Here is a 23,379-nt window from a genome sequence, read left to right as displayed (position 1 = left end):
ATGATCCATGTGAACAGGAAGTCTGAACTGGGTCTTCAGGTGCATGGGGGAGTATACCATGCCGGTGTGATAACACTTCTCGGGCAAGCACAGCAACTTAACTTTGATGTGATGCCACCTGTAAGGGGCTCTGGTACTATTTCCATGCCAGGCATCACATTTAAACTGTGTGCCAGTACTTTGTATGTAGTGGTGGATACAAGGCTAACTGAAGCGTTTGCCAGTCATTCATTATTCCTAAACTCGTATGTACCACATAACTCGGATCCATTCACGTGCAGAATAAGACTGCAGCCAACTCTTAATTACACACAGGTGTTAGGTGCATTTACAAGTTATCAGCTTTGTGTGGAACACTTACGTGGACGAGACCGCCGTTGCCCGAAAGATTAGCACCGGCTGGGGAGTCAACCCGCGCAAACTTTTAAAGTCTCTCCCCCCTCCTCCCAAGCAGCCTTCAACAACTGACGCCCCAAGTCTACTAGAAGCTTTGTTTCTGAAAGGAAATTCTTATGCAAAAGAATTGCAAACCCACACGACGAGCACACTATATTCTTATTTCGGGGCGTCCCTCGCAAGGGTCGGCCGCCGCTTTCCCACCTTGGGCGTAACTTTCGGCCAGGTTGCTGCAGCCGAAGACTAAGCGGCGGCGGCGGCGGCGTCGTCTCTTTCCTCGAAGGCGCCTTGAGCGGACTCGGAAGCGCCGCCTTCCCCGCGCGGCCCCGAATGCATCCCCGCCGCCCCCCTCCTCGGTTTCCGCCCCCTCTCCTGAGCCCCCTTACCTTGGTACGCGAGGCTGAAGCGCGCGCCCACCGCCAGCAGGAGAGCAGCCAAGCAGACGGAGGGGCTCCGCATGTTGCCCTCGCCCAGGCGCCCCTTCGGCTCCCCCTGCAAGGCTGCCGGCCGACGCGAGAGCCGGGAGCAAGCGGACGGCTCGGGGAGGGGCGACGAGCAGGCAGAGGGGCTCCCCTTGCAAGCTCCTCCCTCCGCAGCCTCTTCCCGCTGAAACTCTTCCCCACAGCCTCCCACCTCCTCCTCTCCCCACCCGCGACGCGCAGGACGCCGAGCCCCGTTGCAAAGCAGCGCCCAGGGAGGCTGAGGTGGCCCCGAGGGGCGCCTTCCTAGCAGCAGCGCTCGTGCAACGCTCCCGAATCAACTCTCTCTCGGCGCTGGGATTCCGCCAGTTTTAAAAAAATAAATTCCCCCCACTGCGGTTTCAAAATGTATTTTCCCTCCACGGGCCGTTTGCAGAATCAGTTCACTTATGATGGGGGAGAAGAAGGAGCTTGGAAAAGGTCAAGCACACCACCAACCCCCCAAGCCGCCTCCTGCTTTGCTCAAGGCCGCCTTTTCGGCGAACCCGCCTTGGGTTTCCCCCTCCCTGCGTCAGCCCTACTTGTAATCCAGACCACGATGGTCTCGCGCGCCAGACAAAAAGGATGCCTGCGGGCTCCCCTCCTGCCTCTGAAAGGCTCGAGGCCTTCCCACACATGCCCGCCGCCAAGGAGCTTTTGGTGTGTGGCGGGACTTCTTTCAGCGTTAGCCCTAGGCCGACACAAGTAGAGCGGTATCCTGCCGCCACTCACGGGGAGCGGAGCCTTTAGCAACTCTTCCTACTCCGATGCAGGGACGGAGGAGAGCACTGCCTAGGTTTTAGGCCAGTTTGGTTTTCTCAACAGGGACACAGAGGTTGCCTCAGTTCCAGTCAGTGGGGAGTAAGAGAGGCAAAGTGACCTCCGCGTGGGCTTCCCAGACATATCTGGTCAGCCACTGTAGGAGCAAAGTGCTGAGTTTTCGGGAAAGAAAATGCAGAGATGTACATGCATTGACAATTGCATCAACCGTGACACCTATCTTCCTTAAAATCATTCCTCAAAACTCATTTTTTTCAGCATGCCTTGTCCACTTGATCCTAATTCCCAGTTAACCGATCTTTAAGTACATGTAATGAAATCTGCAGACCTTCATCTCTCCCTCTCTCCATTTCCCCAGTTAGCTTTTAGATTGTAAGCCTCTTGAGAGTGTTCTCTAAATTGCCTGTTTCTTATTTATTGGAAACACTTGGTTTTAAAACGACACTTTTATCCCTCTGTATGAGGCACTAAAGGCTGCTCACAAACCATAAACAATGATAAAACAGATATAAAACAAAAGTATGAATAAAAATAACACCAAGTTGGCAGATATTACAATGCATATTCAGATCACCAGGAGAAAAAGGAGAGCCAAGAATTTGACATTCAAACCTCCTGCAGATTCAGCAAACATCCAACTAGAACAAACAAAAAAATCAGCTTGACACTGATTTCCATTGGGTAAGAGACCAAATAAATCTTCCAGGACAGGGCACCACAGTGCTTTTACCTGATTAACACAAAACAGGGCATCTCCTGATAACTTCTAGGAACAGGCAGTAGTTCTTCAAGTATCCTGGTCCTAAACTATTTACAGTTTTTAACATCTTCATCTCAAAGAATAAGTAGCTTAACAAGTATTCTTCTGGCTATCTTCCTGAACCAACTGCAATGTGAATTTATACTTGTAGATTCAAATGATAAATTTGTTTATAAAAAAAACCAATAAAATACCTCAACCCAACCTTTGAAGTACAAAAATATATATTTTTTATTAAAACACAGAGTTAAGGCCACAACATTTCAGTAGGACTGTGATACTCATCTTTGTTGCAGTAACTAAAAATATTAATACAAATAAATACTAGGAAGTTGGTCCAAAATCAATGCAAATCAGTTGAAACATGCTAATTTTACAAAAAAATCCATCAATATGATCATTATATATCTGCCATTATCATTTTCAAGTATAAATTGCAGTATCTGCTTGCAAGCTGCCAGTTATGACACCACATTTATGCAAGCTTTATAAATTTAAGCATCAAAGTATTACACAGGTAGAGGACGTCTTTTTGGCCTGATGTGGTGCCTCCTTTTGATTTTCTTCAGCATGGTTCTGATTTTCGTCTTTACTCTTCTCTTTAGGTAAGTCTCCTTGATTGCCAGTTTCCTGCTCACTGTGAGGAACATTTTCAAGTTTGTTTTCATCACAGCTGTGTGCATTCTTCTGCTTTGAAGTCTTTCGTTTAAAAAAAGAAAACTAAAACACACATAGAAAAACAAAACCCACATACAATTATTAACTATTTTGAAAACTATTGAGTATGTTTGACAATTCTTTTAAGGCAGAAAAAGGAGTCTGCATGCACAACTTTTTACTTATCTGGACATAATATGAAACAAAATGTTTATATCTAGAGAGATGATTGCAAGTTTGACTCAAATATCTGCATCTTGATCAATGTTTTTTTCAGAATTTAAGTTCCACTGAGTTAAGCAGGGCTTACTTCCAAGTAAGTCTTGGAGAAAGCATAACACAGTACTGCAATCTTAAACCAGTTAACTGTGCTAGGACTATTGCCAATAGAAGCAGGATGAAGAAGAAACATTCCTAATGAATTATTGTAACACAAACAACAAAGCATTATGCAACTTATGATAATTGAGAACAGATGTTTGTTTACAACATCCAAGTAGACTGCAAAAGATTATGCTCAAAAATAAATGGGGATATGTCAACAGAAACATTTGCTGCTTTCAGACTGAACAACTAATTCAGTCTGTAGTACTCTTGGTTGCAAATTTATCTTATCTAAATAAGCTGCGCCCATCGTTTTCCAAGGGAGAAACAGTGATTAACTCCCATCCTGAGAACACATACTTGGAAGAAACTTGGATTTGAGCCATCTAAAGTTTCATACAAGGGCAAAGCATCTTGACAATTCACAGGTCATGCAAACAAGCTAGACAATACTTTCAACTTATTAAGGTGTGCAAATATGGTGCAGATTTTCCCATAAGTACTAATTTTGACTACAGGATCATGAATACATCTTTTCGATGTTCCTTCATTAACCTCCCTTGCTCCACACATAACAAATTAGCACATCTGAGACTATGCTCAAACCTTGGTTCTTGACATGATTTTTCAATGTGCCATCTTTTTTTTTTTAAAGAGCATTCAAAAACCCTCCACCTGCAGTCTGAAGTTACATAGTCTAAACTTTAGAGTGTTCTGCCACATGCTATTTCTGCATGTTGAATTGGTTCTTCGTTAAGATAATTTAGTAAAAAAAAAAAAAAAAGGCTAGCGACTTTATATAATAACAGGTTATATATACTGCTCAAAAAAAGAACAATTACAGTGGTGCCCCGCAAGACGAATGCCTCGCAAGACGAAAAACTCGCTAGACGAAAGGGTTTTGCGTTTTTTGAGTCGTTCCGCAAGACGAATTTCCCAATGGGCTTGCTTCGCAAGACGAAACGTCTTGTGAGTTCTTGCGAGTTTGTTTCCTTTTTCTCAAAGCCGCTAAGCCGTTAATAGCCGCCAAGCTGTTAATAGCCGCTAAGCCGCTAATAGCCGTGCTTCGCAAGACGAAAAAACCGCAAGACGAAGAGACTCGCGGAACGGATTAATTTCTTCTTGCGAGGCACCACTGTAGCACAATGTATAGAAACACTCCAGATTAGACTACTGTGGTTTGATATTTAGTAGCAACGTACTGCTAGGCACTGAACACAGACGCCACAGTCTCCGTTCCCAGAAAGACTGCAAACCAATATCCCTATTCTAAACATACACACTTGGAAATAGCACTGGGTTATGCATAAGTAACCCAACCAGAAGCTTGACTGCCATTAAGATTATCCATAATTGTCATGTATCAGAAATCGAAGTACACAGAGACACAAAAAAGCCATGCTGCCTTGTTTAAAAACAAGAGTTTAATGGGCATAAATGATTTTATATGTTTATTTGTCACTGTAGTCAAAATAAGGCTGCCTCTCCCACCCTTTAGAAAATATTAGTTTAGAAGAAAACTGTCTTGTTTTACATTTTGCTAGGTTTCGGAATGCCCAGGCACATTCAAGAGGGTGAAAAACCATGATAACCTTGAGAAAAAGTACTTTGGTATTTCTTGGGAAGATGTTGATTTGTTCCATTAAAACCCTATTTTAATATCTGTACCCCAAATGCATCTGTCCAGAGCCATTACTGATCCTTCCCCATCTTCACTATTTGCTCACCAAGCATCCTGCAGATTGCACACCCTACTACACTGTGTACAACGATTAGTAAAAGTATACATTGAGGTTGCAAACCTATACTCATTTACTTGGGAATAAGGCCCAGTGAAAGGGGTGCGGGTGGCGCTGTGGTCTAAACCACACAGCCTAGGGCTTGCTGATCAGAAGGTCAGCGGTTTGAATCCCCGTGATGGGGTGAGCTCTCGTTGCTCGGTCCCTGCTCCTGCCAACATAGCAGTTCGAAAGCACGTCAAAGTGCAAGTAGATAAATAGGTACCGCTCCGGCAAGAAGGTAAACGGCGTTTCCGTGCGCTGCTCTGGTTCGCCAGAAGCGGCTTAGTCATGCTGGCCACATGACCCAGAAGCTGTCTGCGAACAAACGCCGGCTCCCTTGGCTTATAGAGCGAGATGAGCGCACAACCCCAGAATCGTCCGGGACTGGACCTAACGGCCAGGGGTACCTTTAAGGCCCAATGAATAGGACAGAAAGTTCTAAACATGGTTTCAGGTGCTTGTCAGGCTTAATAATAACACTTTCCTTCTGTTGGGGGTCAAGTTATCCAGGATGACATGCAAAAAAAATCTTTTTTTACCCTTTTTGCCTTCTGCGGTAGTTTTGTCTTGTCCTCATCACTGTCTGCGATTGGTCCTGAAGAATTGTTTGTGACGCAAGCCACTGCAGTTTCACACTCTGAAAATAACCCAACAAATTAGCTGCCATTTTCAAAGTCCCACTTCCGACTAATTCAGCCAACACAACCTTAAAGTCATGAGCCATTCATCTTAAACATGGAGGCAATTAATGGGATATTAATCAGTAAAGCTAAAACTAGACAGCCAAACCTCAAGAATTTTATTTTTATTTAACTCATATCTATTCTTAGTTGTTGTTCTCATTGGGATCCAGACACTTATAACAGAAGAATGAGTATAATGTTGGTGGGCATGTAAATTGTTTTGTCTAAAAATCTTACAGGCAACAGAAGGCAGGGTATTCTTCATCAAAGCAAGAAAACAACAAACATGACCCATCCCATAAGGTTCCCTAAGATATCTGAGCTGCATTGGAACAGAGGAATGTTCTGTGCTGCTAAGAGTATCTCCACATAGCAGAATAATCCTCCCTCTCTCTTTTGATGCACAACTGAGTTACCATAGGACAGTGGCAGAACACATACTTCATTATTCACCCAGGCCATTGGATCTTCCATTGCTGTGTTCCTGGGGGCTGAGTTTGTTGTAATGGCTGCTCCATGGCTTGCTTTGATGTATTGTGGTTTAATTAGTTTAAGTATATTGTTTTGTTTTAGTGTGCTATAAAACCACCCTGTGGTTTTAGACAAAGGGCAGTCTATAAATAGAATAAAGACACAACAGATCCCAGGTTCATTCCACGGCATCTCCAGAAAGAGCTGGGGAAATCCTGTTGGAAACCCCAGATAGCCACTGCCAATCAATGTAGACAACAGTGAGTGTGACAGATGAATGGTCTAATTCAATATATTGCAGCTCCTCCCAGTTCCATATCATAGATCTTATAACCAAAAATAAAACATGCCAAAACTGGTGTGAGAGGGGAGAGAAAACCGGGAGTGGGTGGACATGACACTCAGCTGCAGTTTATTAAGCTGTAGTTTATTGAGGTGGGATTGTTAGGTCTGAAGCTATTTACTTCCTTTCATGTGTATCACAGGGTGGGCCTGACTTATTCGTGACAAGGTAGGCAGGTTGATATTGGGAAGACTGTGAACATGGACAGAAAACAGACATTCAGATCACCAGAGACTGAGGAGGTTTTGCCCCCCAAGACAATTTTAGCCCTGATTGCAGTAGATTATTTTTTCCCATACGAAACATAGAATTGTAGAATTGGAAGGAACCTTGAGGGTCAACTAGTCCAACCCCCAGCAGTGCCGTAATCTCAACTAAAGCATACATGAATGGTGGCCATAAAACCTTTGCTTAAAAACCTCAAAAGAAGGGGAGTCCACAGCCTCTTGTAGGAGTCTGTCCACTGTAGAACAGCTCTTACTGTCAGAAAGGTCTTCCTGACGTTTAGTCAGAATCTCCTTTCTTGTAGAAGGGGAGTTTATTGGCTTGTGGGGGTTTTTTATTCTTGTTTTTATTATGTATTTTCTGTTCTTATATTGTATTTCTATGTTGTCAACCGCCCTGAGATCTACAAATGAAGAGTAGTATACAAAACAAACAAACAAACAAACAAACAAATGAGAAAACAAGCTTGCTCCATCTTCCATGTGACAGTCCTTTAGATAATTGAAGATGGCTATGATACATCCATAAAGAAGACTGATCACCGAAGAATTGATGCTTTTGAATTATGGTGTTGGAGGAGACTCTCGAGAGTCCCATGGACAGCCAGAAGATCAAACCTCTCCATTCTTAAGGAAATCAGCCCTGAGTGCTCACTGGAAGGACAGATCCTGAAGCTGGGGCTCCAATACTTTGGCCACCTCATGACAAGAGAAGACTCCCTGGAAAAGACTCTGATGTTGGGAAAGATGGAGGGCACAAGGAGAAGGGGATGACAGAGGATGAGATGGTTGGACAGTATTCTCGAAGCTACCAGCATGAGTTTGACCAAACTGCAGGAGGCAGTGGAAGACAGGAGTGCCTAGCGTGCTCTGGTCCATGGGGTCACAAAGAGTCGGACACGACTAAACAATCAAACAACAACAACATGATACCTCCTATCAATCTCCTCTTTACAACGCCAAACATACCAGACTCCCTCATTCATGCTTCATAAGGCTTGGTTTCCAGATACTTGAACATTTTGATCACTCTGCTCTGCATACATTCCTTGTCAATAGTCTTCTTAAATTGCGGCACCCAGAACTGGACACAGTACTCCAGGTGTGGTCTGACCAAGGTGGAATAGAGTGGTACTATGACTTCCCTTGATCTGGACACTATATTTCAGTAGATGCAGCCTAGAATAGCATTAGAATTTTTTGCTGCTGCTTATGGTCTACCAAGACCCCTGGATCCTTTTTCGCATGTACTGTACTACTGGCAAGCCAGATGTCCCCCATCTTATATTGGTGCAGCTGGTTCTTCCTGACTAAGTGTAGAACCATACATTTCTCCTTATCTGAATTCATTTTGTTAGTTTGGGCCCACTTCTCCAATCTGTTAAGGTCTTCTTGAATCGTCTGTGGCATTGGCCAACCCTCCCAGTCTTGTGTCATCTGCAAATTTGGTAAGCATCCCCTCAATACCTTCAGGCAAGTCATTTATGCAGTCGTTTAACAACAATGGGACCAGGCTAGAATCCTGCAGTCCCTCACTAGTCACCTTTTTCCAGGATGATGAGTAGTGGGCTCAATTCTGTGGAATTCCCTTCTACTTGTGATCAGATCACTTGTTGAACTTCCAGGGACTACAGAAGACCTTTTTTATTATTATAACAAGCATTTAATTGACATCTGGTTTTATAGGTTTAACCAATTGTTTATCTTTCCCATATTTTATTTCTTGTGTACCACTTAAGAGACAATTGTAGTTAAGTTGGCTCTGCAAACTGACACTTAAAGGATCTCTAAAAAACAAGCCCTGTTGTTATGCAGCTCAGATCTTAAAGTTTCAGCCTGTATGGGAACTATAAAACTCAGCAGTTCATGCAGGATCAGGACTTTAATGTATTATTTGGTGTTTGGTGCTTATTTGGTATTCAAGCAGGGACAAATGCACTAAAAAATACTTAACAAGAAGTTCCTGAGAGTTAGCTGGAATGAAAACTCAAGGATTCTCTTTTTTCTCCCCACCCTCAGGAATTATAAGTTTATTAGAATCTTTGTTTTTACTTGCATGATGAAAAGCAGATAGCAATACATTTTTTTCATACTTAGAAATAGGTAAAACAATTGCAAGGAAACTTCTAGTATCCTGCTTTTTTCCATTTGAAAAATTACAACAATGCAGGCTGAAACAAGATCTAAGACAGCTTGCTGTATTTGCTGAAAGTTTCCTGAAAAAGGCTTAGAACTCTATGCAGTTAATACAAATTGGCATTAACAATGTTTTGTCTCTCCTTTTAAAACTGGCAGAGTTCAGTTCTTTTTCTAGCTGACACAAACCACAATGACAGCGTGGCAAGGACAAAGGGGCACATAACTCTTCTGTAGTAAACTGTAAAATTAAGACTATATTAGTGACCACCTAGGAAAAAACAAATCTGACAATTCCACCCAGCAAGGGCTATCCTTAATTCATCCATGATATCAATTTATCATTTGGGCAGGTACGTGAAAGGAAGATGAGCTAAAGCAAATGGCTCATTAAAACAAAGGATCTTGTTTATTGACCCACGGAACTGTCAGTCAACACAGAGAGAATTACATCAATTAATACAAAGCAGGGAAGACATACATGTAAAATAGTCTGGAAGCAATCAGCACCACTCCCTCCTAGCAACTGTCTATGCAGCGAATTCTAGAAAGGATAAAATATTGCACCAGATGAATGAAAGAAGGTGTTCTTGTGTAAGAATGTACCGTACGCTAGTTTCTACACCCACAAACTCACACACCCCTCTCTACTCTCCAAGCACGAGGCATTATGAGAGTTCAAGGGCACACTCCAGCCAGCCAAATACACTTGAAGTACAAAGCAGGGTGAGTGAGGGTTCCCACAATGGTTTAACCCAGGTGACTGTTCTTGCCTGTCAATCTGCCAACCTGTATCATGTCTACATTAGAATCAGGAGGACAGATAGTATCTTCAGTGGCCACGATTCTTATCCTCTTGTGTCCCAAAATGTGTTGGAAATACTTGGTGTCAATTACGACATGATGCTGGTAGTTAAATTAGTGTGCTAACTTGTAACTAAAACTGGGTTGTATTTAGTGAGCAATCCCATGGATTGATTTATATACAAAGAAGTTAATGCTGCTGAACAAAAAGCACATTTTTAGATTCTATTTAGATGCCTAGATTATTACTTTTTAAAAAACTAAACTAAACTAGATTATGACAAAGATTTTCAGAAGGCCAACACAACTGATAATTTAGCTAACTGCTGACTCTTTATCAGAATGGACACACAGTGCAACCCTATGCATGTTTATTCAGAAGCCAATCCCACCAAGTCCAATGGAACTTAATTCTTATTAAGTGAGCTTAAGACTGCAACCACTTTCTCCTAAGAACAAGAGCAGACAATTAGCCTGCATATAAGCCCTTGATAGAAAAGGCTGATGCAAACAATTACTGATGCTTGAAGAGCTATGGTTTCTTAGGAAATAAAACACAGCTCTTATTTGAAGTCAACATTATGCAATGTTTCTAGAAGCAAACAGGTAAAAGTTAAACGTTGAAAGTTGACTGGCACATTTGTTCCTACCTTGCTTAGATGGGTCTTCTTCTGTACATGCCTCTGCTTTCTAAAAATACAAATATATAATATTGTTTTAAAAAGTGGTTAAAAAAGAAATACTTAACTGAGAGTACTTAAAAAAAGGAGAAGCCCCAAAGGAATACACCCACCCTGGGGTCAAGAATGACGAAGGGGAGGATGAAGATCTCCTAAGTCAATACATTATTTAAAAGAAAATCAAACTATCTCCCTTATTTTCAAATAACAACCATCATTTAGTTGAAAGAAGGGAGGGAGGGAGGGAGGGAGGGAGGGAGGGAGGAAGGAAGGAAGGAAGGAAGGAAGGAAGAAAGAAAGAAAGAAAGAAAGAGAAAGAAAGAAAGAAAGATGGGTTCACTGCAACAGCAAAAACGTGTCTGAAAAAATAGCGATATTGCAGAATATGAATTTTTTTTTTAAAAAGCTGAAAGGAATGCAAACACAGTTTCCTTGCCTTATCTACAAAGTCCTCTCTATAGCAGGCCCTGCATGGGTCCCAATTTGGTCTGTGAGCCTGTTTTCCCAAACCATGCTCATCCACCCCACACCTGATGTCATGTGAAGGAACAACTGACAGCTTTAAAGTGCCTTTCCTTTTTAAATGAGGCTTGCTGTTAGTGCCAATCAGCTGTGGTGACAGCAAGCCCTGGTGGGACTGGCTGTGCTATGGAGTGATCCAGTGGTATCGGGACTTGCTGCAATATTCCTTTGCAACACTGGCTTGAATTCAATATGGCAATGCAAAAGATGGTCCTCTGCAGGCAAGGACTGAGCTGTGCCCACAAAGGAAAAAATTACACCACTGAGACATCAGGTGATTGAAGGATGGGAGGTTCCATCAAAATGGTTGGTAGGTGGTGAGGGAGGGCAGTATCAGGCCTGCCCACTGACTTTGATCCCCACCTGTGCTTTATAGTCTTGCTCCAGCTTATTTCTGTCCTATTATAGTTCCAATACAACCCTACTTGTGAGCTTTACTCCTCCAGTTCCCTCATCTTCCATTGTCCAAAGGTCTCCTGGCTCTCTCAGAAGACTTTGCCTTTCTCTTTTGCTGTCCTATATGCCTGCCATGAACACTGATTTAATGCCATCTCTCTGCCTTCCTTCAAATCCCTCCTCAAAACTTCCAAGGTTCCTACGCCCTATTGTACTTTAGTCTGTAACCCAGCCTAAGCCCACTTAACTGAAACATACTATGTCCCTGCCTCCCATTCTTCCTTGTTTCGCCATGTTGAATTTTAGACTGCAAGCACTTCAAACACAGAAAAATGCACAGAATCCACAATAGAGCTCTTCAATTTGTTTCTTTGTTGTTTAAGTCAGCTGCTTACCTTGAATACACATTAGAACCAATCTGTGGCTTAATTGTGACAAGACTAACAGTACAGTGGATAATGGGATCTTGAGAAAGGTACAAAACTGAAAGTGAACAAAATTGTTTCACCTTTATAGTTTCTGTAGCCATCTGATTTGTTTCCTCAATCTCACATGATTTACTGCTGTGGCCCTCATTTTCAGGTGATAGATCATCATTATGTTCCACTGCAACTGGTTCCTGCCCCTTTTTCTTGTCCATTTCTTCTTCTTCTTCTTCTTCTTCTTCTTCTTCTTCTTCTTCTTCTTCTTCTTCTTCTTCTTCTTCTTCATTAGTCTCTTCCTCGTCGGATGATTTTTGAACCTGTAAAATAAGTGAATACACTTCCGGAGGTGGCGTCAACGGCAATGGCGGAATCCCTCTAACCCAGAGGGAGATCGCTCCACAGAAATCGGGTCTAAAACCGCTTCGGCGCAGCGGGGACCCTTCAAACCACAGGCGGGTGAAGCCTGTGACCCTGGGACTCGGCGGGCACTGTTTGCGCCCCCCCGGTCTGCAAAGGAACCCGGCAACGGGCTCCGGAACAGAGCGGGGAAGTGAAGGCGCTGTGCTGTGAGTCGTCTGCTTCTTTTGTGGAGTGAAGCCGCGTAGCTGTTGCCGGAGAGTGCTGCCTTTTTTCCTGGACAATTCGGACTTTAAAACAAATATCCGTGAGTACCCAGAATTTGGACAAATTGGGATACTAAAGGAAGATTAGTGAAAAGGGCAGAATTGGACTATAAAAAAAAAGAAAGAAAAATTGATTGAATTTGGTACGGAGCGGTAAGGGCTAAACAGGAAGTCACCCTTCCGTTCTTTTGTAAATATAACAAAGCAAAGTCAAATTGTACTAGAGCTTTGAAATTTGCTCTCAAAAGAGTGGAATCCAACATTTTAAATTGGGAATATTTTTTTGGACTATTTGAAGCAGTAAAAGGAAGTTATTTTCGTCCTGATCCTGGAGCGGGGAAGTCAGGACTGACGTGAACAAATCAAGGTATCTGTGTGTGTCAGATGGTTAAAAGAAGAGAACTTTTGTGACTCTATTGTTCCCTTTCGCATTTTAAACGAATATATAAGGATAAAGGATTTTAAGTAACATGGAAATGTATCAGAAACAAATATAAGTCTTCCCCCTAGGGGGAGCTTTAGAAACTGTAACTAAATCCCAAGGACTTGACAGTTGTTACAAAGAACCGTGGGAGAGTGCAACAATGTTTTCAGAAGTTGTGGTTTGCCTGCTCAAAGAAACAAATATTTTACTGGAAGAACTACATGATAAGGTGAACCAGATGGCCAAGTCGACTGGAAATCTCGGACTGGCAGTGGAAGGCGTTGATCAAACTGTGGGAATAGATGTGGAGTCTATCCAGGATTCAAACCAGGAGTGTGTTTTGACAGAACAGGGGTTTGTGGCATTAAATCAGGAGTGTGGCCTGACAGAACAGTCTCAACAGGAGCTTGATCCTTCGGACTTGATAATGGAATTTGGGAAAAATCAGATATGGGAAGGGAAAGTTCGGTGTGGTTTGGAAATGGGGGGCTGGATTGACCCCCCTATGTTGGGATATTTGGACTTTTTAAATTCAGTAACAGGCTGCGATATGTTTGGAAATGTGGGGGTCCTCAAATTTGGGGGGCCCTTGAAGTATGCTCTTAAATACTATATGGAATGCAGCGATGAACAGGGAAAAGGATCTGATCTGATGAGAAGGGTTAAAAGCACTATTAAGTTGGAGCTACTACGAGCAAGTGACTACAGCCACAAATATGAAGAAAAGCTGCGGAAGGGCCATGGAAGTGACTTGAGGGCCTCGGACATAAGGTCACCGGGTTAGTTTGATGAATAAGGACTGACAAATCCCGAAACCAGGAGGAAGGGACGTTGGATTAAGATTGGACTTGATTATATGCTTCTTTCTCTTTTTTCGCTTTTTTTTTTGTTTTTTTAATTAATAGAATGTTTTATAAAGCTGATGAATGATAGAATGAGAGAAAAATGAATGACAGGAAAATGTTGGAAGAATTTACCTGGCTTTAGCAAAAATGTATAAAGAATTATGAAAGAACATTAGGAATATAAGAAGTGGGTAAAGTCAAGATCTAAGTTTTAAATTTTAAAGTTTATTTTATAATAGAAGGATCATGAAAGAACATTATGAATATAAGAAGTTGGTATAATCAAGATTTAAATTTTAAATTGTAAGATCTATTATATAATAGAAAAATGGAAAGGATTTGCTGGGATAATTAATAACTAGAATACAAAGGAAGGGAGGAGGAGGAGGTCTAATGTTTTTTCTTTTCTATTATTATTTTTCTTCTGTATTTCTTACTCTTTCATATTTTTATTTTTTTTTTACTTTTGTATCTTTTTCTTATTGTGTGTAAGTTTTTGTATTTCCTATTTTTTGTCTTTGTGTAATTTTCGTATTTATTTTTTTTGTTTTCTTTTGAAATCTCAATAAATATTATTAAAAAAAAAAAAGTAAAATAAGTGAATACATTTTATGGCTCTGAACACATGTAGGAGATACACACTGCAAAACAATTTTCTGGTTAATATTATATAATAATAAAGCAATCCAAAGCTGCATATACACTATACCTTCAAAGCACACTGAAGGCGTATATCCACCCCCTGCCGAAAAGAGTATCCTGGGATTATTAGGAGTGCTGGGAGGAGTAAATTGCTGTTCCCGTTATTCTTTAGGCCAGGGAGATTATGTTTTGAATGTGATTTAAAAGTATGATGTTTATGCAAGTCCAACTCCCCAGCCCATCATGTGGGAGGGAGTTTGAATGAGGTGGAGATGTCCCTCTGCTCAGGCCTGCCTGGTTCTGCCGATGAGGGCCTGCTCAAATGACAGCACCAGAAAAAGCTCCCAGCCACAAACCCTGAAATGGGGCACCTGCAGGTGGAGGAGGGCAGAGCTGGGCCACCACAGAATCTACTGTATCCTAAGTCATCCCTGCTGCTGTCACCTGATGTCAATGATCCTAATCTAGGTTGCCTTCACTGCACCAGCTAGGAGCTTGTACTGTATAGCTATTTTCCTCCCTGCCCTGACTGGTGTGAGCTGCAGTGCTGAGAATGCAACAGAAGCTACGATGCTCCATTAAGCCCCACTGCTGCTGACCAGAAGGTTTCGACTGCAATCTAAGTAGATAACAGAAGATGAACCATGATATCCCCAGTAAGTTTAACCCTGAACGTGAATAAATGATTTACCTTTATCGTTTCTGTAGCTGTCTGGTTCTTTTTCTCACTCTCAAATGATTTGCTGTTCTGTTGCTCATTTTTAGGTGGTTGATCATTATCGTGTTTCACTGTATCTTGTTCTTCAACCTTTTCCTTCTCTATTTCCTCAACCTCCTCTTCCTCCTCCTCCTCTTCTTCTCCTCCTTCATCTTCTTTTTCCTCCTCTTCCTCTTTTTCTTCTTCTTCATTGTCATGATTCTCACCACCATCACTCTCTTCCTCATCAGATGATTTTTGATCCTATGGTGTCATTGAAGACAGGTATTTTTTTAAGCTTAGGTTTGGCAGAATAAATAAAGGCTTGATAACCCCATATAAACGGTGTATGGAAACTTGCAAAGAAAGCAGTCAGCAGGCTTTGCATTAAAAATCTATTTTGTAGGTGTAACAAGTTGAATGAAACAAAGTCCAAAGTAGAGGCAACATCACAATGCCCATGAATTTCAGTGGAAATAAATGTTCCTATGATATTAAAAATAGAGACTATAACGTTTTCATATGCATTCTTCCTCACACTATAATACAGATGCTACAGCATGTTTCGAAAATCTCATGTATGTTAACCATCAGGGAGATGGAAATGGATCACCAGTCCCACATTTATCAATTAGGTGGGATTCTCCTGTTAAAGGCTTTTCATTTTGTTTGTTTTTTGCTTTATATTTTTGCATATAAGAACTGTGTAACCCTTTATGAAATAAGGACATTCATTCTTTGTGACACCTGTTTGTATGCTTGGTGTTATTATGCTGAAATTTAATTAAACGTAAAATATATATCTCATCTAAAATGTGTGTTGATATTTAAATCTAGAATTGTATTTGATAAAACTGAGGTTTTTGCTAAGCTAATATACTATTCTGTATATTAATAAAGTAGTACTATATGAACAAGCTAATGAGATGGCTCAGTTTGCATGTGCAGAGTTAATTTTTATCCAAGCAATTGTATGTTGCCATGGTAATTATTTTCAAGAAACATGGGCAATGCTTTTATGTTGGGTATTTTAGATAACTACCTCTAATTGCAATTTCTGAACTCTCCAGTATTTAGCTAATACACTAAATTTGATATGAATATTTTTCATTGTCAATCATAGTTACCTACGGGATAGACACAGTTTGTTCGAGATACCTGATGTATAAAGAAAACCTGTTCCAAAGGGATGCTGTGATTGTCAATCAGGAGTCAGAAGTCAATGTATTTTAAAATACAGTCACACCCAATGCTAAGCAACCATATCATGTTTTATACAAGATAGGGAAAGGATGTGGAAAAAATGCACAAAACAGGAAATACATACAGAGATTTCTAGCACACACAGTACACTGTGGGCATGTCCACACTAGAGCATTTCCATTCACATTTAATATGTGTAGTCAACATGACAATGACATCGAACCCCAATCTAGAAGCTTCTCCTCTATAAATTTGGGTTTACTGGGGATAATCTGATAGAGTGGGGAAATGAGGCTCCACTTGGGGACACAGATTATTTGTTTAGATGTTCTTTTGGGGGTGGATCCATTGTCATTTTCTGCTATTCGCCTTTCCATGCCCATTACTTCCTCAATGCTTTCATTACTTTTCCAGCTGTGCTTATATCTATTTTCCGTGCACTCCCTAAGGAATTATTATTTTGTTATCCCTCATATCTGCACAAAACCAGAAAACTGCAAAAGCAAATTTAGAACTGATTATGTGCTTTTGCACACTTATCAAGCTGGGATTTTAAAAGAAAACACAACAAGGTGTGCTTGCAACTATCTGTGTGCATGCCTTATCCGCACTCAATTGGTGCAACAGAACCAACAAATTTGAAGGCATAGACAAATACAAAAGAAATGCCTGTTGGTATGAATGGAAATTTGCTCCCCATATACAAATTTAAGTATGTGGGGGGGTGGACTACTCCAGTCTAATTCGAATGTGGAAAAAGTAGATTAACAATTAAATAAAGCTCAAATGTGAACAAGCCCTTAGTCTAAAGATGCTAAATTACCTTCTGGTGTGCCAGTTCCTGGAAAGCAGAGATCTCCTCTTTATGTCCACCTCATACACCTGAAGTTGCTAAAAAAAAACCCAGAACTTCTTCCAAACATTTCCCTCTCCCATTTCCACTGTTTTACGGGATCTCTATGTCTTCTCCACGGACCCTCCCCCCTGAAATATTACTAAACTAGTTTGCTCAGGTTCCATTTAGCCAGGAGAAAGCAAAGCCAACTCTCCTCCCCTTCGTCATGCTGCATGGGAGGAGTAGCAAAGTTGTGACAAAGGAAGGCTATGGGATTGGTTACAACTGGGGTCAAGCGTAACACGGGTAAGGCAAAGATGGCTTTAAAAATGCAGTCTCTTTATTTACCAACACCAAGTGTCCCTCAGATTGAGGAAATCCTGAATTTGGCAAAGTTCTGCCTCCCTTTTACGTTCGGAGAGATTAAAGGGCATAAACAAGCAGTGGCAGGAGGCAACATGCTAATGTGGGGCTGAAAGAATGAAGACAGCCATACAAACCAGCTAGAGAAAGCATTTATTAGCTCTTCAGTGGTGTCCTTGAGATATCAAAATTTCCTTGATGCCAAAGAAACTATGGTCAGGGTGGAGATAAGAGGACACCCATGTGCAAGAGAGAAATCACAGATGAAGGGCAGGATCTCAGTCGCAGAGCACCTGCTGCTTTGCATGCAGAAGGTCCCAGGTTCAGTCCACTGAGAAGTCCGAAACCTTGGAGAGCAACTGCTAACACTGCATAGACAATACTGAGCTATATGGACTAATGGTCTGACTTGATATAAGCAACTTCCCACATTCCAATGAGGCCAGATCTTTGCTTGCTGTTCTATTCACAGCAGTTCCCTTTGGCCAACCATAGGCTTGCCATACGTCTGGAAAATTCTGGACATGTATGGAAATTGGATGCCTAAAATGGCATTGGTGCGTGTGTATGTGTTGAATTTTAAGAGATGCCAGAAATTTACGGGATGTATGGCAATCCGTTTTTTCCCCCCTTCAGTTTTCTGCCCCGCCCCCATTTTTTCAGGGTTTGTTTTTTGCTTTTAATTTTTCTGAAGAAGGCTGCGCCCTGGTGGCAGTGGAAGTGACAAGAGGTCACTTCCCTTGGCCGGGGGGGGGGGGGCAGGGAGAGGGAGGAGGCGGGGGGGGGAGTGGTGAAGCAGCTGCAGCAAGCCTGGCCGTTTTTTGTTTTTTCCGGGGAGGGGATCACGTTTTATTTGTTGTTGTTTTTCTTATCGGAGCTGGGCAGAGTGGCCATCCAGATGTGCTAGACAGTGATCGCCCTGTGGTGTCACAGTCCTGCAATGGGAAAGCTGGTGGGTCTCCTCCCCCAGGGGTGGCGGTTATTCATAAAACCCTGCTAAGTGTGCCTCGTCTGCAGTTTGGGGCAGAAAAAACACCTGCATTTTCTGTCTTCTTCCTTGAAATCCACGGCTGACAGGGAGGGGCCAAAGACTCTTCTGCTGCTGCCAAAGGCAGCTGGTGCCTTTGAGGGTCCCCCTCCCGCAACAGAATGAGCGCAGCCAGAAGGAGCTCAAGAAGTTTGATGGTTTTGTTTATCGGTTAAATTTATATCCTACTTTTTCACCAAATGGTGTTCAAGGCAATTATTAGCAAGTGAATTAGATGCTCTACATCTGTTCATAATGTAAACGATCATGCAGATGAAATTCCTGCATTGCAGGGGGCTGGACTAGATGACCCTTGGGGTCCCTTCCAACTCTACAATTCTATGATTCTATGAAAGACATATTTGCCAAAGAATTACAATCTGCTGTGTTAAAAATCAAACCAGAAGATCCATTTACTTTAACTGTCTGAATTTTGGAAGGCGAGGCAGAGGAATGCTGCCTAGAATCCATAGCAGTTTAACATTCCTGATGAAAATAGAAAGTAGCTCAAGTTTTCAATCCAGGAAGATTTATACTTAAGATTTATACTCAGTGGTAAGTAAGACCAGAAAGCAAACTAGACATGTTTGTTCCCTAAAATAGCCTGCTATAAATATAAATGCAGCTTTAAAAAGGAATTATGGACACATTTTGTCCCAGTTGCTATTCTCTGAGAAAAGTAAGATTTTGCCTATTTATCCTGTTTAAAATCATGGAATAGGATCTCTGACCCTTTTATGCAATTCAGATTAAGATCACAGTCTCTCTGTATTTTGCCAGAGTAGCCGCTTAAACCAGATTCAGCAGATATGCATCAAGGAATTCGGTATGTTCATCCTTCAACAGAAGTTTTATCTCCTTATTCTTGCCCCTTATTCTTTAAAGATCCAAAGGTGCACATGTGAACCATTCAACTAAAGTTATGCTTTTACTTTTGAATTGCTCCATATTGTTTTACTGTATGTAAGCCACCTTGGAAACATTTGTGTTAAGAGGCACTGTAGACTTGTGATAAATAAGAGATTAAAAACCATCTACACGACCCCATGTGTTTTCTGAAAGTTGTATTTTCAGAAGTTGTCTCTATAGAAACCCAAGCTGCTTTTTCAGCTCGTGATGTTTAATTTAATTTCTCCCAAAAAGAAATGATCAGAATCATAGCACTGGAAGGGACTCTGAGGGTCATCTAGTGCAACCCCCTTCAATGCAGGAATCCTGCCCACAGATGTTTGTGCATGAGTCACCAACCTTCTGGTTAACAGCCAGACGCACTGACCCATTGCATCATAGGCAATCCCTGTTTCCCCTACATGCACACTCACATGCTTGATCACAGTGGTCCTACTGCTAAGTCCCAATTCTGGAATATGAAACATGTCTATAGGAACTGACTTCTTTTCTACAGTAAAAACAGAATGAAAGCCAAGAGAGCTAGATATTGATCTTGCAACTATCTATTTTCAGATTGTTTACAAGCTCGTTCAGTTTGTTTATGAGCTCCTGTACATTTTACCTTCTCTTTCCATTTCTAATATACAAGGGAAGAAGAATTAATTATACTTTAGCATCTTCCAATACAGCATCTTTTCCGGATAAAACCATGTTGTTTTCACCACCCCCCTGCAACGACTGAAACATTGAAGAGGGCAGTTACAATCACTTTAATTCTGAATATGAGCCCAATCAACGTCAGTTAGCCAGATATATTACGATACTGAACTCCACTGTGCTTACTTATACAAACACTTAAGACTTAAATAAACAAATCACAGCCTATTCTTCAGAATACCAGTAACACATTTGGTTCTCCTCCACAGTCAGGATGTTGCCAAGTGTAATGGAAAATGTCTACTTTTTCCTTCAGGCTTGTTTACTAAACATTTTAATTAATAATATACTTTACCTTCCATTCTTTTCATGTTGCTCTATTTTGACCCTTTGCCAATGAATTCAGAAATAAGAATTCAATCAAAAGAGAGAAAGAGTGTTTGAGAAAGAAAAGGAGGTTTTCTGGAGCCTGATACTGAGTTAGAAAAATATGCTTGGGGATGACGACAACTCAGCCTTTTGCTCAGTATCTCTCTTTGTAGACTACGGAGTCCTGGATCAACAAAATCAATACTAGCATTAACTTTCATTTAACTGTAAAAGTGTCAAAATGAGGGTTAAGGGCCAGTTCATATGTCCCCCTTGTTAAACATGGGGCAAGTCAATCCCTCTTGACGTTTTCAGCAGATTCTACAGGATAGAACCAGTCTGGAAACCTCCAAGTAATTCAGTAATTACCACATTTCAAGCCGAAGTACTGTGAGTGGCACAATGGGTCAGTGTGTCTTGCTCTCAACCAGAAGGCTGGTGGTTGAAGCCCACCCGGGGATGGCTGTGGGCAGGATTACTGCACCGCAGGAGGTTAGACTAGATGATCCTTGGCATCCGTTCCAACTCCACAATTCTATGATTATGTGAGTTGCACAGAGGCTGCAGCCTTTGTAAACACTACAGAAGTTTGTGATGATGTCACCAAATCATTATGCACTATTAGTACAGTCGTACCTTGGTTCTTGGACGCACCAGAACTCGTTCATTTCAGCTTCCAAAAGATCGAAAACCAGAAGTGAATGTTCCGGTTTTCTAACGTTCTTTTGGAATAACCACAGTATGCAGGTACTGTATTTTTACGTGTATTAGACGAGGCTTTGGACTATGGAAGGACGATGCCACTGTGAGCAGGAAACAGCTGCCCACAGCTGCATGTGGGGAGAAGCTCAACAACTTTGGGCCATCTCCCCTCATTTTCTTAAAATCGAGTCCTTAAAAATGGGGGGGGGGTCTTATACATGGGGGCGTCTTATAGACGGAAAAATATAGTAAGTGCTGATTCACACAAGTCAATGTCGTTTCTCGTTAGATGTGTGGTACTAGTTATTTGAGATAGGATGATGGTTGTTACAGAGCACATGATGTTTTACTGTGGTTTTATAATTTGCTGGAAGCCTCCCAGAGTGGCTGGGGCAACCCAGTCAGGTGGGCAGCATATAAATAATAAATTATTATCAAATTATTATTCAGATGAAATCCTGAGCTGCAAGGAGACCCAGTATGGATGTTGAAGCTGCCCACGACAGCAGCAAGGTTTGGGGAGCTCCAATCCTTCCTCCCATTTTTCATATATGCAACTAAGTATACATCCAAATAAAATGTCCCAAATAAATATGCTTGCATAGCAACAATAAATCAGAATAAACATTAACATGTTTTTTTTAAAGAAGTGCATCGTAATTTTAATATTTTTATTGGAAAACTTATTACAAGGCACAGTAAACGTATTAAAACAACAGAAGTGCTTAATATGCTTTGAACAAATGAAAAAGGAACCCACATTCTTGGACGCATAATTGGGCAACATAAATTATATGTCTGCTGTTGGACAGAGACTGAAAACAAAACAAGCGTTTTTTATCATTAGATGACAAACCAAATTCTTAGGGCAGGGGTAGGGAGCCTGCAGACCTCCAGAAGGTGGTGAACCCCAAGTCCCATCAGTCCCTGCCAGCATAGCCAACAGTCAGGGATGATGGGAACTAGGATCCAACAACAGTGGCAGGGTCACAGGTTCCCCATCACTCTCTTACGGCATGGCTGCACTGCTGGCAGCTTAAGGACAGGGCTGCAAGAGCAAAACTATTGTTTTTGCTGGATCAGACCAAAGGTCTGTATCATTCAGTGTGCATGGTGCATGCAAGATATGACTTCTCACGCCAGCGTTCCTCGTCCCTAAATAGTCACTCCCTTTGGTGGACCCTCCAGAGCAATCTCTAATAAAAGTGCAATGCAGTAAGCACATGCAGTTGGGAGAGAAAATTCAGAGAGCATGCCTAAAGGGCTCTTTGGATCCCAGTCTCTGTCCAACAGCAGAGAGCCAGATACCTGCAGGAAACCTGTAACCTGTATTACTGAAGAAATAGCCACTCCCACTTATTGGCCCCTACCTTATCTGGCCCTTGAGGGGCTTGTCACCAATACCGTGTTTCATTCACCTTCCCCTTTCCACCACTTCTTGCAGAAGATTTATGAAGGACAGCCAGAGAGCTCTATTGTCCTAGGCATGCCACTGTTCTTTCAGTTTTACCCCCCTAATAGGACTGTCAAGCTGAGATAGCCAGCAAGTGTGTCTTGAAACAATACGTCCAAAGAAGGAACGCATGGAGTATTTTCTCTCAGTACAAGAAAACCTTTAGTCTACACACCATACACAGCTTTTATGACCATGCAATGTTCAAAAAACTCAACAGTGCAACAGCACTAATCTGAAACAGCGGAGATCTCATAATTTGAACATGGCACCTGGTTCTCACTGGCAGATTTGTCACAGCACAAGACTGCTTTTAGTGTGTTTTATAAAGTTGAAATTTTAGGAATTTATATAAAATGGCAAGTAAAATTGTTTAGTAAAAAAAAAATATCATTAAAAAATATAAATTTTGGCGTAGTAATGTATTACAATTCCCTATACAAAATTTCCATGTAAAATCGAGCTTCAGGGCTACTTTAGTGTCAAATAATGTGGTAGCACATTGTTCCAAAATTGTGAATTTTGTAGTCCATTCACAACATGTTTTGATGTCACTCTTTGTTTAGAGCTTTTTATTTTATCGTAGGTCTCCTGTTTCCTCTTATTATTTTCTTGATGTTTATGACCTTTGGTTTTCTGGACTGCTTTTTCTTCCTCTACATGCTCATCTTCTTCCTCTTCTCTTTTGTCTTCCTCCTCCCTGCCTTCTTCCCCTTCCTCAGCTTCTTCCTGACTCTCTTCAGCTTCTTCTTCTTCTTCCACATCTCCCTCTTCATTTTCTCCTTCCTCCTCCTCCTCTCCCTTCACC

General features: G+C 41.6%; 2 protein-coding genes across 4 annotated transcripts in view; both read right to left on the bottom strand.

Annotated features, from left to right (window-relative positions):
- The window catches only part of SRPX (sushi repeat containing protein X-linked), a 31,743-nt gene extending 30,734 nt beyond the window's left edge, over positions 1 to 1,009 (bottom strand). The window contains exon 1 of one of the 2 annotated variants that reach the window (XM_081004377.1): positions 783 to 1,009. In XM_081004377.1, the coding sequence (XP_080860503.1) occupies positions 783 to 855 (73 nt within the window). In that variant the 5' untranslated portion in view covers positions 856 to 1,009. The remainder of the gene's footprint in view (positions 1 to 782) is intronic. The other variant, XM_081004378.1, reaches the window with a different exon arrangement.
- A 1,591-nt stretch (positions 1,010 to 2,600) lies between these two features.
- RPGR (retinitis pigmentosa GTPase regulator) overlaps positions 2,601 to 23,379 on the bottom strand; it is a 38,862-nt gene continuing 18,083 nt past the window's right edge. The window contains exons 14-18 of one of the 2 annotated variants that reach the window (XM_081004368.1): positions 15,066 to 15,335; positions 11,924 to 12,157; positions 10,468 to 10,507; positions 5,696 to 5,793; positions 2,601 to 3,114 (exon numbers count right to left, since the gene is read on the bottom strand). In XM_081004368.1, coding sequence (XP_080860494.1) covers positions 2,896 to 3,114; positions 5,696 to 5,793; positions 10,468 to 10,507; positions 11,924 to 12,157; positions 15,066 to 15,335 — 861 coding nt within the window. In that variant the 3' untranslated portion in view covers positions 2,601 to 2,895. Of the gene's footprint in view, positions 3,115 to 5,695; positions 5,794 to 9,400; positions 9,558 to 10,467; positions 10,508 to 11,923; positions 12,158 to 15,065; positions 15,336 to 23,379 lie in introns of those variants that run through there. The other variant, XM_081004369.1, reaches the window with a different exon arrangement.

The sequence above is a fragment of the Podarcis pityusensis genome (assembly GCF_964106645.2).
Source record: "Podarcis pityusensis genome assembly, chromosome: 4".
Lineage (NCBI taxonomy): Eukaryota > Metazoa > Chordata > Lepidosauria > Squamata > Lacertidae > Podarcis > Podarcis pityusensis.
This window is presented reverse-complemented; position numbering and strand designations above follow the sequence as displayed.